Source organism: Lithobates pipiens, unplaced genomic scaffold, assembly GCF_037356315.1.
Source record: "Lithobates pipiens isolate NorthernLeopardFrog02 unplaced genomic scaffold, aLitPip1_a1.2 Scaffold_13, whole genome shotgun sequence".
NCBI lineage: Eukaryota > Metazoa > Chordata > Amphibia > Anura > Ranidae > Lithobates > Lithobates pipiens.
Window position 1 is genome coordinate 131,356,950 of NW_027507718.1, and position 18,468 is coordinate 131,375,417.

Genomic DNA, 18,468 nt, shown 5'->3' on the forward strand with positions numbered 1-18,468 from the left:
AGTTCCTAACAAGATAAATGTTTCTGCCCCTATTAAGTAGTTCTTGGCTTGTTTACTGGCTTGTTTACTCAGTTTCCCCATCAAAAGGCTGAAAAGACGTCTATCTCTGTGGGGGTTCCTCTCTGTAAAGAAAAGTCTCCAGGGAGCATTAAAAACTTGCAGAACAGGCGTTTCCTCTTTGCTGGTTGGGTCTCCTGGTCTAGCAACATGTTGGTGTTAGGGGAGGTACTCTGCTTCCTGTGCCATGCATTCTGGTCTTATTTACACTGATCCCCTAAAGGGCAATCTCCTGCAGGCTAGTTCTTCCCAACTGACAGCTTTTGGACATGGGGGAGAGTTCCATGCAACAGAGCATCTCAGACCATGCTCTGTAGGTGGGCAGAACAAACGAATCTACTGCTGCAGGTATCCTCTGATACAAACAGGGCCTTAATGACTTCCGGGGACCTGTCCAGCTTGGATTAAGTCTTTTTTTTTTCAAGTCGGGCTGAGCACTGCTCAGCCATTCAGAGACATGTGTATTCTAAGAATGAATACAAAGCTTTTTCTGAATGGTTGAGCAGTGCTCAGCCTGACTCGATTTTATTTGGAGAATGGGACGTGAAGTCCCCATCACACTGCCAGAACACAGTGCTGTATACTGTATGTAGCTGAGGCTACATACAATTCATACAGCATACCCAGTAGGCACATCTGTTAGTGAAGGAAATATTTTGTAACATGGAGCTAAGCTTTAAATAAACATTACATTGTTATACTTCAACATTGATGATGTTAAACACTATGCTCAGGAAAAAATAAATCAATCTGCTTTTTAGAGGCACAGATAATGTGTTGTGCCTAAAATTCTTACCATCTGCTGTGTGAAAATCTGCAGGTCAGCTGGGGCACCCTGTAACAAATAGAAAAAATAAAATAGAAAAGATAATAAAATCAACCAAAAGCGGTAATAAACAAAAAAATAAAATAAAATAAAAACTAGCTCATTAAGACTTACCTTAAAAAGAAGAAGCCCTCCAGCGGTACACTGTCACCGCTGGCAGAGGCTTCCATCTTAACTCAGTCTTCCTTCCAGGTTTGGGGACTCGGAGTATCTGATTGGCCAAGCTGCGATGACGTGTTGGCCGCAGGACACAGCTCTGAAGGTACGGCATGGGTATGCCATTCCTTTAGAGAGCATGCACTGGTGATGTCACTGGCTGCTTCTAGCAAGAACATCTCCTAAACTGTGCATGCTTAGGAGATAATCATTTTACCTACAGGTAATCTTTATTTTTTAAAGTAGTCTGTGTTTTGATTTTCACAAACTTTTAGCTTACAAAAATAAAAAAAAAAGCCCAAGCTGGCGAAAGATTGAAAATTACAAAAACTTGAAATTGATAACCAAAAGATTATTGGTACATCTATCTATATATATATACACACATATATATATGTGTGTACGTGTGTGTGTGTATACACACACACACATATATATATATATATATATATATATATATATATATATATATATATATATATATATATAATATATATATATATAATATATATATATATATATATATATATATATATATATATATTATATAATAATATATATTATTATATAATAATATATATATATATATATATATATATATATATATATATATATATATATATATATATATATATATATATATATATATATATATATATATGATATCGGGAGGATAGGAGGGCAAGGAAGGACAAGCAGGGAGGGTAGGCGGGGGGGGGGGAGAGACTAAATGATAATTTCAGAAATATTCTCGGGATCTGAGAAAGTCTTTCCCAATCTTTAAACAGAATTAAGCTAAATCAGTTCCCCGAGAGATGAAGGGGACCCGGAGGCCGATGGCCATGGGATCTGTGAGGCAATAGAAGTGTAATGTATCCAAGTGGCCCAAATCCCATAGAACTTTTCATGTCGGCCCTTACACGTTGCCATCCACTCCTTGCCCAGGAACATGAGCCGTTTTCCAGTGAACAGGGATCAAACACACCTAGCTGCATTCAAAAGATAAGGTAAAACAGACTTACGGTAATGGCAGAGGAATAGATGGCACATGGAGCAAAAACCTCTAAGGGAGAGAGTCAGACATCTCAATATCTAGGATCACTTTGATCTGGGCCCTGATAACAGCCCCTGAGCATTAAGAGTATCCTATAATTTCAGTACATGGGTGGTGACAGGGGGACATAAAATCTGAAAGGCTACAATGTTCTCTAAAGAGCCAAGGGGAGTGGAACAGGTAGTGGCCAGCCAAGAATTTCTCTAAAAGGGACCCATAATTTAGTGTACACATGATGATGCCAGTCCAATATCTGCTGCAAGGCTATTGCTTCATTATATTTATGGGGGGGGGCACCCCCAATCCACCGACCTCTTGGAGCATTGCAAGGTGCAGAGGGCCACCCGGGGGGCTTTGCCCATGCCAGATACATTTCAAAAACAGACTGTTGAGGGCCTAGGAGAAGGATCTGGGCAAAGATATAGGCACCATCTGTAGATGGAAAAGAATCCGAGGCAACACATCCATTTTTAAAATACTGACTCGGCCCATCCAAGAGAAAGTGGTACAGTCCCATTTTAGCAAGTCTGATCGGATTGTAGAACGCAAGGGGACACTTGTATAATTTGGAAAATTGGGCTGGGAGACAAATTCCTAAATATGTTAAGGAAGAGCAACACCAAGTGAAGGAAAAAGGCTTGTAAACGGGTATGCAGTTCAGAGGGGATGGTAAGAATCGATTACTTTCTATAGTTAATTTTGAAATGTAAAAAGTTAATAGAATGTCTGTAGCTCAGCCATAATTTTAGGTAGGGGAAATTAGCGGATCAGCCACATAAAATAGATCAGCATATGCCAACAGCTTCTGTTCCATAGTCCTTACACTGAGTCCCTTAATGTTAGGATTCAAACAAATAATATTCAGCAAAGGCTCAAGGGTAAGGGCAAATATGAGCGGGGACAGGGAGCATACCTGCCTCGCCCCATTCCGAATGGGAAAAGCCAGAGAGTTCCATTCACCTTGACCCGAGCTTCCAGGGGGCTAGATAAGGCCCCTATCCATTTAAGTATTTTGTGACCGAGACTCCCAGCCTGGCCAGCACAGCTTGTATATACGTCCAGACCAACTTATCAAAAGCCTTCTCAGCATCAGTAGATCATAGAAGGCAAGCTGGACTGGTGTCTTGCAAATTCACCCAATGGATCAGCTGGATTGCACTGTTGGAATTGTCTGTCCTCCCTGATATAAACCCAGTTTGGTCAGAACGTATACAGTTGGCAAGATGGGTTTCATTAAGCTTCATTACAAGCTTATTGGTAGGTAAAAAAATTCTAGGGCTTGCTACCAATTTAATTATGGATAAATAACGTACATGGAAAATATATAAACCAATACAGGCTTAAAATCAGCATACCTTGTCAGTTAGATTATAAATTACACGAGTTAAAGCCTCAGCAAGAATACGGGTGTTACGTGCCAGGATATCTGTGTCTACTTTCCACCTACAAAGCAAACAACAAACCAATGCATTTAAATTAATAAAGCCTTGGATCAATGGAAAACATACAATGCCTGAATTAAAACACTATCTTGTTACAAAGTAAAATTAAGAATAAATAAAATCCTTTTTTGGAGTCTATTGAGTCTTTAACCTTTGGGCTATACTGCAGTCTACAGGAGGACCAAACAAAAAAATATGTAGGACAGCCCAGTATAACCCCTCCCACTACCAGCATGTCTCAGTTATGTAGCAATCCAAAAACATGCAGGTAGGGTTATTGGCTTCTGTCCAAAATTGGCCCTAGTATATGAATGTGCACCTTGGATTGTGGGCTCCTTGAGGGTAGGGATCAATTTGAGTGTGCAATGTACAGGGATAGGGACATTGTAGAGACTCACTCAGGTTGAACTGGATGGACTGGTGTCTTTATTCAACCTATGAATGCAGTACTAAATGCATGGTCATAGAAGTGCGAGACCTGTATCAATGGACACAGGTAGTCTTTATCGTTCACGACATCCAAAAGTAGTCCACCTGAGGGAGGTTCGTTATCACAGCAAACAAATGCTAACAAGGCCATAGGGAATCAAAGGATCCTATTCCCGAAAAAGTTGGCATCAGAAGAGACTACAAATGTTCACCTGGTAAAAATGTTAGATTATGTGAACAGAAGACAAGCTGGTGGCTTTGCAGATCTTAGAATCAGTTGCTTGTACCTGAAAAGACTAAAAAAGCTCTAGTAGTGAGCCGTGACAGGAAATAGAACCCAAACCTGGGACCATAAGCTTGGATACTGATCTGTTGGAGCCACCAAGAGAGGGTGGAACAAAAAGTTGGTGCACCCTTATGGGGTTCCTTGGGATGACAAAAAGGGGAATTAAACTTCTTGAAAGAAGCTGTGGCTAATTCTTACAGCTTGAATCACATCCAGACAGTAGAGGGAGACTTCCTTTTCATGAACTAAAGGCTGGACAAAAAAGGGACAGAAGAACAATGTCCTGGCTGAAGTCGTGGAATCATGTGCACAGAAGGTTTATTGCCTTAATGCAGAGCATGCAAGTGTTACTAAACCCAGGATCCTGCATTTACTATATTAGGGCTCCACAGTAAATAGAACATGGAAATTCAATAGTTTTAGTAAATATAAACGGCTAAATACCTTTTTTCAGCAGTTAGAGCAGTCCTGTGACTTCTATCAGTGTCTGATTAAAGCTTGTAGGAGTTTTCATTCTACTCTCACTGTCCTATGGCTCATATGCTGATCACATGCACTCTCCCACAAAAATAAAAAACCCTCTAGCAATACACACCAAACTTAGCATGTGCAGCTTGTCCCCCAAAAGACTGTTTTATCAGGAGATGGTTTGGGGACTGTGGAAGGGGAGGAAGAGAGAAAACAGGATTAAACAACCTTTTTACACAATGCAGAGGATTAGTCCCTTAGGCTCCACAGCGAGTATAACAAGAATGCTGCATATACAGCCTGATTTTACTGCTGTGGGTTTAGTAACACTTTAAGGTAACAAGCCTTCTACCTTTACAGCCCATTTAAGGAAGTCTTTCACATCTGACGATACACATTGAAAATATAATTTATTTGGACGTCAACAGCCAGCAACCATGTAGAAAAGTAGAATGGGATTTTTAAAACAGCTTACCTGTAAAATCATTTTCTTTGGTGTACATCAGGGGACACATAGCCATAGTACTTACTATGTGGGTTATAGGGCAACTGATGGGTGATGTACACTGGCATGCCCTAAGGCAAGAAGTGTACTCCCTATATAACCCCTCCCACTACTGGGAGTCCTCAGTTTTGTAGCCAAGCAATACAAGTGTATACCAAGAAGGGAGGGTCCTCTGTGTCCCCTGATGTACATCAAAAGAAAAGGATTTTACAGGTAACCGTTTTAAAAATCCTGTTTTTTCTTACATCAGGCGACACAGAGCCATAGTAGTTACTATGTGGGATGCCCCATAGCAATGGAAACTGAAGGGAGGGAGACAGAACCAACAAAAAAACAGAGGACTCATACTGCAGCCTGCAGTATACTGCGCCCAAAGGCAATATCCTTATGACCTTTAATATCGATTAGATAAAATCTGATAAACGTATGAACCGAAAACCAAGTAGCGGCCTTACAGATCTGAGCAATAGGGGCCTGATGAAGCACCACCCAAGAGGCACTAATCGCCCTGGATGAGTGTGCTCTAGCATAGGAAGAAAGTATTTTCTTAAGTCGAAGCTTGAACAATCACTTGTCGAATCCATTTGGAAAAATAGCAAAATTTTGACACTGCCTGTCCACATTTTGGACCTTCCGGCAGTATAAACAAAACATGTGTTTTACGAACCTGAGCGGTCGCCTTTAAATAGACTCTGATCGCTCTTACTACATCAAGAGAATGTAGTGCTTTCTCTTCCTTAGATTGATGCTCTGGGGAGAAAAAAGCAAGAATAATACCTTGGCTCTTTACAAGACAGAGCCGCTAGTTCCGATATTTTTCTAGCAGAAGAAATGGCAACCAGAAAGATTATCTTTCTTGTTAAAAGAGCCAAGGAAATTTCTCGTAAAGGTTCAAACGGCTGATTCAGCAAAGCCAATTAGACCAAACTTAAATCCCAAGGATTTAGAGGTGCCTTGATAGGGGGAGTAATCCCAGTTACCCCCTGAATAAGCTACGCACAAAGATTGGGAAGCATGAGACCATTGAAAAAGCACCAACAAGGCCGGGATCTGGCCCTTGATAGAAGTCAAGGCCAGCTTTATTTCAGATCCCATTTGCAGAAATCATGGATCCTGCCTATGACATACTTCCTGGTGTGCCAACCCCTGGATCCACACCAAGAAACATATGCCTTCCAGACCCTATAGTAAATGATTCAGGAAGCCGGCTTCCAGGCATCAATCAAGGTAGACACTACCAAAGGAGATCACCCATGATCCTTTATAAAGTGGGATTCAACAGTCAAACCTGTTAAATTTTTTCGTCCGTAAGGTAGGATGAAATACCGGACCTTGTGCGAAAAGGTTTGGCTATAATGGCAGAGTCCAAAAGGACTCCTACTGCCATCTTTAAGATCTCGGTAAATCAAGATCTTCTGTGACCCACTGGGGCCGCCAGAATCGCCTCCTTTCTTTCCTGCTTAATCCTGCGGAGAAGGCGCGGAAGTAGCAGAACTGGAGGAAATGCATAGATCAATGAAAACTGATCCCATAGGAAGACTAATGCATCTGTTCCGCCTGCTAGCGGATCCCTTTTTCGACACAAAGTTGTGGACTTTGTTGTTGAATCTGGACGCGAATAGGTCCATGTCCGGAATACCCCATCTCTGACATATTGCTAGGAAGATGTCGGGGTGAAGAGATCATTCTCCCGGAAAAAATTATTGGCGACTCAAGTAGTCCGCCTGCCAATTCTCTATTCCTGAAATGAAAACTGCCGATGGGCAAGGAATGTTGTGTTCTGCCTAAGCTAGAACATTATTCACCTCTTTTTGGGCTGCAGGACCTCTCATGGCCCCCTGGTGATTGATGTAAGCCACCGCCGGGGCCTTGTCAGACTGAACACCGACAGGACAGTCCCGTAGTCTGACCATCCCAGATTCTCGGGCCAGATGTACTGCCTGAATATTACAAAAAGTTGATAGGCAAGGTCCTCTAACCTGGACCATGTCCCCAAGACAGAATCTTCTTCCAGTGCTGCTCCCCAGTCGAGAAGGCTGGCATCTGTTAACACCTTCCAGGAAAAAGATTTTTCCTTTTACTGGATAACCACCACCAATTTAGGCTCTGACTTATGTCGGGAGCCAAGCGTATTGGAAACAAACAAGGCCTGAATGTTCTTATGCCAGACCGACAGGATGGCATTTTGAAACAGTTTTTGAGTAAAAACTTTGTGTAAGGGATGGCTTTTAAGGAGGCCACCATTTCCCCTAACAATCTCCTGCATAGCCGAATGGAAGGAATTTTCCTTTGTTTTGATAAGTTGAATTAGTCCTACAATGGAACCGATTCTTGCCTGGGGTAAGAATACCTTCTTCTGTATGGTATCTATAACCAGCCCCCAAGTACTGTAATCTCCTTGATGGTTTTAAGGAGAGTCTTCCTAGGTTGAGTATCCAACCCAGAAATTTCAGGTAGTTACAGCTGTGATCAGACTCTGGTTTTAGACCCGAGACTGAACGATCTATTAAAAGTAGATCTTCTAAATGAGCTAGGACCGTTATGCCTTGAGCCCTTAATCTGGCTAAAGGAGGTGCCAGAATCTTTCAGAACACCCGTGGTGCTGTGGCTAAACCGAATGGCAGGGCCACAACTGAAAAGATAAATTATATATTTCAAAACACAGAAAATTCTGGTGAGCGGAAAAATTTGGCACAAGGAGATACGCATTTTTGATATCGATTAAAGCCAAAAAACTCCCCTCCTTGCAGGATGGACACAACCGATCGAATTATGAAAAGATCGGATGTTTAAGTGCCGATTCAGATTGTCGAGATCTAGAATGGGTCTTACTCTGGTTCTATAACAGTAAAAGTTTTGAGCCAAACCCTGTGCCCTGTTCCACTAAGGGAACCTCTGATATCCCCGACTGAGGATAACAGCTGATCCAGAGGCCAGAAAGACTTTTTTTCTCTGGATCCTTGGGAACATTTTCTTTCAGAAAAAACAAAACAAAACGAGGAGACGGAAACTCTCGTCGTAACCTAGAGAAAAAAATCCATCTGTCTTGACATTGTTCTTGCCAGATCTTGAGAATCGCAGGACCTTTCCCCTCACCTGAATGAGTGGGGTGCCTCTTCATGAGAAGGCTTTAGCATTCTGTTTTGTGGGCTTTCTGCCCCAAGATCTCTTCTGACCCTGGTGCTGCCCTTGGGGACTTTCCCTTAAACCTGACGGTTGAGGCAGTCGAGACTGCCTAGAGGCAGCATGATTAAAAGGAGAAATGTTTGAACCTCTTTACTGGTAAAAGAGAGCTTTTCTCATTAAAGGTCCTTTGGATGTACTTATCCAGATCATCTCTAAATAGCCGTACCCCATGAAGGGGAAAAAAACTGTCTAAGAGCTTTTTACAGAGTGCTTCGGCTGATCAATTTTTCAGCCCCAGAACTCTGCGAGAACGCACTAGTCCAAGCATAAGCAATAAGGCTTAAATTATAGAGTCTTTCATAGCATCTACTGTGAGACAGTGCGTCAGATACACCAGCCCATTGCCGGGCCTGCTAATCGGGTATTTCAAGCATCTCCACAAACTGTACCTTAACGGACTGAGATACACCAATTGCAGCAAGAACCAGATGCGCTACTGAACTTGCAAAAGACAGTCTTTAAAGCGGGAGTCCACGTTTTATTTTATTTTTTATTTTTAAAAGCCAGCAGCTACAAATACTGCAGCTGCTGACTTTTAAAATAGTGACACTTACCTGTCCAGCGCGCCCGCGATGTCGGCACCCGAAGCCGATCTCTCGATCGTCTCTCGGGTGCTGCCGCCGCCATCTTGGGTATGGGAATCAGGAAGTGGAGCCTTTCGGGTTCATTTCCCGGTTCCCTACTGCGCATGCGCGAGTCGCGCTGCGCAATAAGGATGGACCCGCTGCCTCTGGGATCTGTGTGTTTCCCAGCAGGCAGTGGGGGACTTTCGGAAAGGGGCGTAATCTACACCCCTTTCTGCAGAGAGCTATCCCGGAAGTGGGTGCAGATACCTGTACTGTACAGGTACCTGCACCCCCCTCCCCCCTGAAAGGTGCCAATTGTGGTGCCGGAGGGGGGGAGGATTCCGATAAGAGCGGAAGGTCCACTTTAGGGTGGACCCCCGCTTTAAAAAGAAGTTCCAACTTTTTATCTGTTGGATCCTATATCATCAGTGCATTATCCACCGGACACGTGAGACTCTGCTCACTAAGGGAATTGCAGCATCAATTGTTGGAAACCCCCCCCCATTTTCTTCATAGAAATCATCTTTCATAGATAAAGTGTGGAGAACTTCTTGGGAGGATAATATTGTTTTATGCGGAGGTTCCCATTCAGAATACATAAGCTTTTTTAGCCATGCATGAATAGGAAAAAACATCCCCAGATGGGGAAGGTTCTAATGAACCCAATCAGAGGTAGGTTCATCAAGAACCTGTGCTGCAGGCAGCAAAAAGGGTTGAGTAAGGGAGTACACAAGCAACTTGTCCTGTGCTGCTACTCCTATATTAGGATCCTCAGAAGAGGATAAATAAGTATCTTCCAAATATTTGGGAAGATCTACCTGATCCCTAGCCTCATGCACCTCAATAAGAGGGTCCTGAGGACTAGATGGGAATCTGCTATGTTTAGCCCCACTATGGAGACATCATAGCATTAATCTTCTTTCCAATTTACAAATGGTAGAGGAAAAATCTTTTGTATGATATATAAAAGGGACTGAAGTGTTTTCTGCAACAACAGCTTCCCCTGACGGCTCAATGTGACTAGCCGTAGCCCTCTCAGAGGAGGATGACATTTTTTTGGAAATGGATTCAGTTTATAGTGAAAAAAACATTGACCCCTTTAGAGAAGTTCCTGGTCCCATTACCATTCATAGCCTGAAGCATGAAGCAGAGGCACTATGCAAAAGAATGTACATTGCTAGGCTATAGTTCAGCGCCATTAGCGGTTATTAATACTAGCCTGGTAAAGTATAATGTGACAAAGGGAAAAAGCCTGCGTCACTAACCCGATCAAGCCATCCTCCTACTCTGTCCCTCCACAGCCAGCAGCTTTCATTACATACAGCGCCAAAATCAGCTTCCTACATGTGTGGCTGGCGTTAGCCATGCCCCTGCACGCAAATTACGTCCCCCCTCCTTTCAAAGGAAAGTGCTTTCCCACGCAAGTGGCGTCCTGGACAGGCAGGCATGGAGCGGGGGGTAAATCCTTCGCTGAGCGGCCAAGGTCTGTCTCTCTCTTTTTTTTTTTTCTTTTTTTTTTTTTTTAAGTAAACTAGTTTGGCATCGCATCTTATCCCCCGAAAGGGAGAAAAACTATTTTGGGAGCACAGGAAGCGAAGCAGACCCCCCTTCTTACTGGAAGATCTGTTACGGCTGAAGGAGAAGAGAATGAAGGCTTCTGTCCTGTTTCCAGCATCAGGACAGTGAGTGCTCAATACAGCCCCCAGTGGTGACACATAGGCATGACAACATTATACATAGGAGAAATTCCTGAGAAAATCTCCCTTACCTTTACCTCGCAGCAGGGTTTTATCAGAGATAAAACACCCAATCTTCACCCTTCACAGTGGGCTCTGAGACCTTTTAGGAAACCTTCAGGAACTGGGGAACCTCGGGTTACCCACAATCCTGGACCTGCAACAGGGCGTGCAAGTGTCCATCACCATCAGTGGCCCTATAACTCACATAGTAACTACTATGGCTCTGTGTCCCCCGATGTAAGAAAAGAAATAGGATTTTTATAACAGCTTACCTGTAAAATCCTTTTATTAGAGTACATCACGGGACACGGAGCCACAGTTATTACTGTATGGGTTATATGACACTGGCACACCCTAGACAGGAAGTTCAAATCCACATATAACCCTTCCCCTTACTGGGAGTACCTCAGTTTTGTAGCAAAGCAATACATGTGTAACCAGAAAGAGGGGAGGGACCTCTGTGTCCCGTCATGTACTCCAAGAAAAGGATTTTTTACAGGTAAGCTGTTATAAAAATCCTATTTTATTTATCATACATCATGGGACACAGCAATTACTGTATGGGATGACAAAGAGCAATGCTATCTGAGGGGACACTAACAATAGTAGAGTGCAATCAGACCTGAGGACCTATACTGCTGCCTGCAGTACGCTGTGCCCAAAGGCGATATCCTCATGCCTTCTTGCATCCACCCGATAGAATCTGGTGAAATGTATGAACTGAAGACAAAGTTGCGGCCTTGCAGATTTGAGCCATGGAGGCTTGGTGACACACTGCCCACGAAGCACTAATAGCCCTGGTAGGGTGCTCTATGATTTAAAAATGTGAAACTTTCCTCTTCAAACCATAAACTTGAATAATTGCTCGCTGGATCCATTTGGCAATAGTGAATTTTGACACTGCCTGTCCTTTCCTAGGACCTTAAGGCAACACAAACAAAACATCTGTTTTCTGAATCTGGAGCAGTCGCCTTCAAATAGATTTTGACTGCTCTCACTACATCCAAAGAATGTAGTGACTTTTCTTCTGTAGAACAGGATTCTGGAAAAAAAAGGTTTAGATGAAAACCTGAAACCACCTTTGGCAGAAAGCTGGGATGAGGACGCAATACTACTCTATCCTTGTGAATGATTAAATATGTCTCTTTACAAGAAAGAGCCGCCAACTCTGATACCCTTCTTGCAGAAGATATGGCTATCAGAAAACACCAGTTTCCTTGTCAAAGGACCAAGGGAATGTGTTGTATCGGCTCAAAAGGCTGTTTTTGTAATGCAGACAGAACTAAATTAAAGTCCCAAGGGTTCAGGGGTGCTCTAACCGGAGGATTAAGCCAAGTTACCCCCTGTATAAAGCTACAGACCAAAGAATACAAAGCAAGCGGACATTGAAATAATACCGATAAGGCCAAGACCTTGATAGTACTCAAGGCCAGTTTCATCTCTAACCCCATTTGCAGAAAAGCAAGAATTCTGCCTATGACATATTTTCTAGGGTGCCAACCCCTGGATTCACACCAAGAAACATATGCCTTCCAGACTGTATAATAAATGACACTGGAAGCTGGCTTCCTTACATTAATCAAAGTAGATATCACAGATCCTGAAAGCCCACGATTCTTCAGAATGTGGGATTCAATAGCCAAACCGTTAAATTTAGCGCTTGTAAAGTAGGATGGAACACTGGTCCCCGCTATAGCAGGTCTGGATGTGGTGGTAGGGTCCATGGGTCCCCTACCACCATCTTTGCTATTTCTGCATACCAAGATCTTCTGGGTCACAAGAACTACCAACTTTCTTTCCCACTTGATCCTGCAAAGAAGTTGAGGTAGCAGAATAGGAGGGATTGCATAAATCAGTGAGAACTGATCCCACGGGGTCACCAATGCATCTGTTGCACATGCGAGTGGATCCCTTGACCCTGACACAAAGTTGTCGACTTTGTTGTTGAACCTGGACGCAAACAGATCTCCCATCTTTGGCATATAGCCAGGAAGATGTCGGGGTGAAGAGACCATTCCCCTGGGAACAACTGCTGGGGACTTTAGTAGTCCGCCTGCCAGTTCTCTACCCCTGGAATGAAGATTGCCGATATGCACGGCACACGCTTTTCTGCCCAGGTTAGGATACAGCAGGGGTGCCCAACCTTTTGAAGAGCGAGGGCCACTTAAGCAACTTGGTAACCAGTCGCGGGCCACAATGAGCAGAGCAGGCGGATGACAGGTCCATGCAGAAGCGGACACTGATGCAGCTCACTCTACTCTATAGGTCCTCTGATCCGATCCGCCTAGACAGACCGCGTTTTTTGCTCCACAGCTGCTTGCTTTGTCGGCCTCATTAAAAACACAGATGATCTGCGACGGCGGGTCTGCAAACCATGATCTGGGCTTGCCAATCCGCCATCCCACAGAAGGAGGTCGCGGGCCACATCAGATGGCTCAGCGGGCCACATGTGGCCCCCGGGCCACTGGTTGGGCACCCCTGGGATATGGTTTACCTCTGCCTGGACTTTTGTTGCCTCCTTGGTGATTGATATAAGCCACTGCTGCAGCATTGTCGGATTGAATCCTGACAGGAGAATCCCGCAACCTAAATATCCAGGCCTTTAGGGCTAGGTACACTGTCAGAATCTCTAGAATGTTGATGGGCAAAGTCCTTTCGGTTCTGGACCATTTCCCTTGGACGGACAGACTACTCCCCAACCCGAAAGGCTGGCATATGTTGTTACCACCTTCCAGGTAACTGGTAAGGATTTCCCCTGCAGATTCTTGGATATCCTCTGCCAACTGAGGCTCTGGTGCACTTTTGGCCACAAACGCATCAGAAAATCTAGTGCTTGGACCTTCCTGTTCCAGGCAGATAGGTTACTATTTTGCAGCAGTCTCGAAAGAAACTGAGCATAGGGAACTGCTTCAAATGAAGCCACCATCTTTCCCAACAACCACATACAAAAGGTGAATAAAAATGACCCTTCTTTGCCCTGACCACCTGAACCAGCTCCCTTATGGAGCTGATATTTGCCTGGGGTAAAAAGACCTTCTTCTGGGCTGTATCTATAACCAGACCCAAGTACTCTAATCTTCTTACTGGCTTTTAAGAAGATTTCTATAGGTTGAGGACCAAACCTAGGTATTCCAGGTAGCTGACTGGTGGAGACCATGCTTTGGTCCAAGGGGGCTACCGACCGGTCTATCAAGTGCAGGTCGTCTAGGTAAGCCATTATTGTTATACCTCGTGTACTTAATCTGGCCAGAAGTTTTGTAAACAACCGAGGTGCAGTAGACAGACCAAAAGGCAGGGCTACAAACAGAAAATTAAGTTTCTTGTTCATACATCATGGGGCACAGAGGCTTAGTAATTACTTGGTGGGTTAGTCACCTTCAGTTGACTTGACACTGGTAACCCCAATTACAAGAGAGTTCCTCCCCTATATAATCCCTCCCATATTAAGAGTACTTCAGTTTTTTCACCAGTGTCTAAAGGTTGCGAGTATTCACAAAGGTTCTTAGTAAATTTTTCCTCCATAGGATAAAGTGTTGGAATATTTTTAGGAGGGAAAAAATGCTTATCTGGGTGATCACACTCAGAATACATAAGAGCTTTTCCAGCAATGAATGGACAGGAAAAGCAAAGCATGAGGAGGCTTTAGTGAACCCAAACAAGTGGGTTCTTCAACTGACTCAGTTAAAGGTAGCTTAAATGTGGAGCGGACCATTTCAGCAAGAGAATGCACCATTAACTTCTCAGCTTGTGACGCTGAAGGAGGTCCACCCCCACTTGATCCCTCAGAAGAGGAGTCATCAGTCTCTTTATGGTCCCAAGGGGGATTAATATTTACTCTCCCACTGTTCCTCTGTTTGAGGATCCTGGGTGGTAGAAGGGGACCTAATGTGCTTTCTTCCACTCTGAAGATGCGATTAAAGCCGCTAACCTTTCCTACAATCCACTCATAGCCAAGGAGAAAACCTCATTTATATAGACAGGGCTGAAATGTCGGAAGCAAATGCAGCCCTTGATGACCCCTATGGCTCACTCTGACCAGCCTCCTTAGATCTTTCGAGGGAGAATGGTGTTGCAGAGGGAGGGTTCTTAGGACCTGAGGGTGACCCCTTTGTGCCCTTGTGTTTTGTGGTATTTGTACCACCCCCTCTGGTTATAGTGCTGAGCACAAACGCAGAGGTACTACCAGAAAAATTCACCCACTTGCTGAGCAATAGTCCAGCAACTGCCGCTGCTATTGAAGCTCAGCCTGACGCTAAGTAAACATGCCCTGGGAATGCTTGTGTCACCAACACACACATGCCACCCGTCTGCTCTGTGTCCCTCCTTCAGCTGTATGCACCTGAAAAAGGTGCACTTTATAGCTTACACAGTCCACGTTGTGGACGCTGAACCACGCAGACAAGCCCTGTCCCCTTCCTCCGGCAACCCACCGCTCATCTTTTTGAAAATAAACTGTTTTCCCACGCGAGCGGGGCCCAGATCGCATTTGGAGGAGGAGAGCTGCTGGATGGGGAACCGTCGTAATGGCGGCGGCAGCGGGAGCCGCGTGGCATACCATCGACTGAGCCATGCTTCCCCTGCCTCCTGGAGAGAAGCTGTCCAGGTGGGGGGGGCATTCAAAAGAGGAAACCCCTCTTCCCACATCTTAACTGGGGCTTGGGCTGGAGGAAGCATGCAGCTTGTGACACAGTGCGAGACTGACAAGCATGGAATCAGGTATGTGCTCTTGACAGCCCCTGGTGGCAACTATATGACAACATTTACTTAAAGGAGAAAAACCACAAGAATTAAAAAAAAAAAAAAATCCTTAGGAATCTCCCTTACCTTATCCAGCTGCAAGGTTCTGTGGTAACCAGACCCAATCTTCACCACTCATGGTGGGCTCTGTTAAAAACTGTTCAAGAACCGGGGCTCCTTTTTATTGGGGGATCCACACGCCTGGGCTGGAAAAAAAACACACACACACACACACACACACACACACACACACACTGGATCCCGGGGTCTAAAATGAGAAGTGTTACAGGCAAAACCCAGTTTCTTCTGACACGAGGCCCGGGTACCATTCAATTCGGCCTGGAAAATACACTTTGAATGGGTCCAGTTGCATAGCTTGTCCCAACAAGGAATGTTCCAGAGGAGCTCAACTAAAAAAAAAAAAACTGAGGTACTCCTGGTAAGGGGATGGGTTATATGTGGAATTGAACTTTCTGTCTAGGGTGTGCCAGTGTCCATCACCTGAAGGTGCCATATAACCCATACAGCAATTACTGTGGCTCTGTGTCCCATGATGTGCGATAAAGAAAAAGGTTTCCCTGGGGCGTAAGATCCTGATGATCCTGGCAAAGACCACAGAACATCATGCAGGAACCTTACCAGGTTGGCGTACCTCATTCACCTAAATGAGTTTGGAGCAAAGAGGATCACCAGAAAGCCCTCCACCTCGATCCTGTGAAGCAGACCAGGAAAAAGTTTCAGGGGCAGAACAGCATAGATAAGGGTGTACTGATCCCATACATACATTAGAGCATCTACTATTTTGCAAGGAGATCCCTGTACCTACATACAAACCTGTTCAGTATGTAGATCTTGGAGGTCAGTAAGTCTACATTCGGTGTCTCCTACCTTTGACAGGTCCTGGAACACCTTTGGGTGCAGAGATCACTCCTCTGGGTCTTGGCACTGCCAGCTGGGGAGGTCTGCCTGCCAGTCATCTACACCTTGTATTTACATAGCTGTCAAGGGTGCAATGTGAAGTTCTGTCCAAGACAAGATTCAATGCACATCACTGTCGTGGCATTGTCCATCTAGATCAGGATCAGATGACCGTACACTGTAGGAGGGTCCAATGCTACAGCAACAACCAATGCACCCAATGTTCCAGAAGGTTGATCGAGACGCGACACTTCTCCAAAAGGTGACCTATTCTCCTGCTCCAACAATGTTCCCCCTGAGCCTTACAGTCTGACATCCATTGTGAGGATCTTCCAAAAATTGGCAAGGACTTCAACTACAGAGCCAGATTCCTGAACTGTCAGACCAAGGATAACCTGGTCTTCATTGATAGACAAATCAGTCTATCAACAGACCAGACAGACTTGTTCCATGACAACAGAATGTTGCATTGTAGAGGCCTAGAGTGAGCAAATGAGACTGCATTGATAGAAGCCAATATCTGACCTAGGATTCTCATGAAAAAAAGCATAACTAAAACAGACAGTTAATGTAATGTTGTCCACAGGAGGTTGTCTAAGTAACTCACAAGGAGGATATCATGAGAATGCAGCAGGACTAGTACTGTGGCCAGCAGCTTGGTAAATACTTGAGATGCAATTGAGAGGGCAAAAGGCAGGGTCATGACGTAGGAATTGCTGGTGCACTGGAAAAATAGGGGCATGTAGGTAAGCATCTTACCAGAAAGTCTTCATGGTAAAGAAAGGCACTGATAACATTTTGGTAGATTCCATGTGTAATTTTTGGACTTGAATGAAGACATTCAGAGCTTCGAGATCCAAAATCAGGCAAATTCCCTGTTTGTTAACAAATTCTGCACTCTACCTAGCAGAAAACCATAAACCCATTGTATCTATATCTAGCTGCTAAATACACCAACATTAGAACATATCTAACTACAGCTATAACAAAAAATAAAATAAATAACATAGCAAATAAAAATGTAAAATTATCCAAACCAATGAAGTGAATTAGATAAAAGTCCTTCCCCCATATCAGTGTCCTGTAAAATATTGCATGTGAAGAAGAAAAATCCAAACTTTTGTATCATAGTGCTGATGAATCTACAAAATCAAGGATATACCACACTCACTGGATACCAATGACCTCTATGAAATAAGATGGTCAAACAGCACTGAACTGGAAAGATATCTGGCGATGTATAGCTTTTATACATCTATTCTTCTTTAATAGAAAGAGAGAAAAAAACCCTCATTAGAAAGCACAAGAGAGGAGGAAAGGCTCATAGCGCGAGACTGTATCTTATTAAAACCCTTAAAACCAATCAAGTTACTCACAGATAAAGTGCATAGAACCAGCAGTGTGGGTAAATTCATTTCCTGGGTGATGTACCACACATCTTCCTGCTTCTGTGTGTTTAGCCTACCCTCGACATCACAGTATGCTGCCCTGCAAGATGCGTTTCTTCCGGTTTGCCAAGAACAAAACACACCAGGTGTGACAAAGCAATGTAATGCTGTGAGTAACGGGAGCGGTAGATTGTCATTTTTTTTTTATTTTTTTTTTAAAGAGGTAAGTCACACCAGTCAATAAGAGTTTATGATTTATGATTTATTTATGGCTCTGATGTCACCAAGGCTGTCGGCCAATCAGATACAGAATTGGCAGGAGGGATCTTAGGAGCATGCCTGCGTCCTCTACAACCAGAGTCAGCCGATAACTGGGAGATTTGAGCCAATATCATGCATGACTATGGTAAAAAACCTCAGCCAAGAGGCTCCGGAAACACCTAAATAGTCCAAATGGATCTCAAAGGACAGAACAGACTCTAAAAGCAGAAAATCACTTGGATTGCAGGCTGCAGATCTTTGCAGTCAGTAGATGCACTGCAAGCAGCCCTGGAGATGTTGGCAGATTATGAGCTGAGGACTCTGATACACTGTTCCCTGTGTCCAGAATCAGAAACATTGAAACCTATGGGTTAAAGGTGAGAGGCCTCAGGTACTCATGAAACTCAGACAGCTGGCAGCAGGTGAGGGACAGATGGCCAAAGGTGACCA

The 18,468-nt window shown here is 44.0% G+C and overlaps 1 protein-coding gene across 1 annotated transcript in view; it reads right to left on the minus strand.

The window, feature by feature from the left end:
• The window catches only part of NCLN (nicalin), a 54,399-nt gene that overhangs the window by 15,054 nt on the left and 20,877 nt on the right, over positions 1 to 18,468 (minus strand). The window contains exons 10-11 of the mRNA XM_077475582.1: positions 3,449 to 3,536; positions 854 to 892 (exon numbers count right to left, since the gene is read on the minus strand). Of these exons, the coding sequence (XP_077331708.1) occupies positions 854 to 892; positions 3,449 to 3,536 (127 nt within the window). The remainder of the gene's footprint in view (positions 1 to 853; positions 893 to 3,448; positions 3,537 to 18,468) is intronic.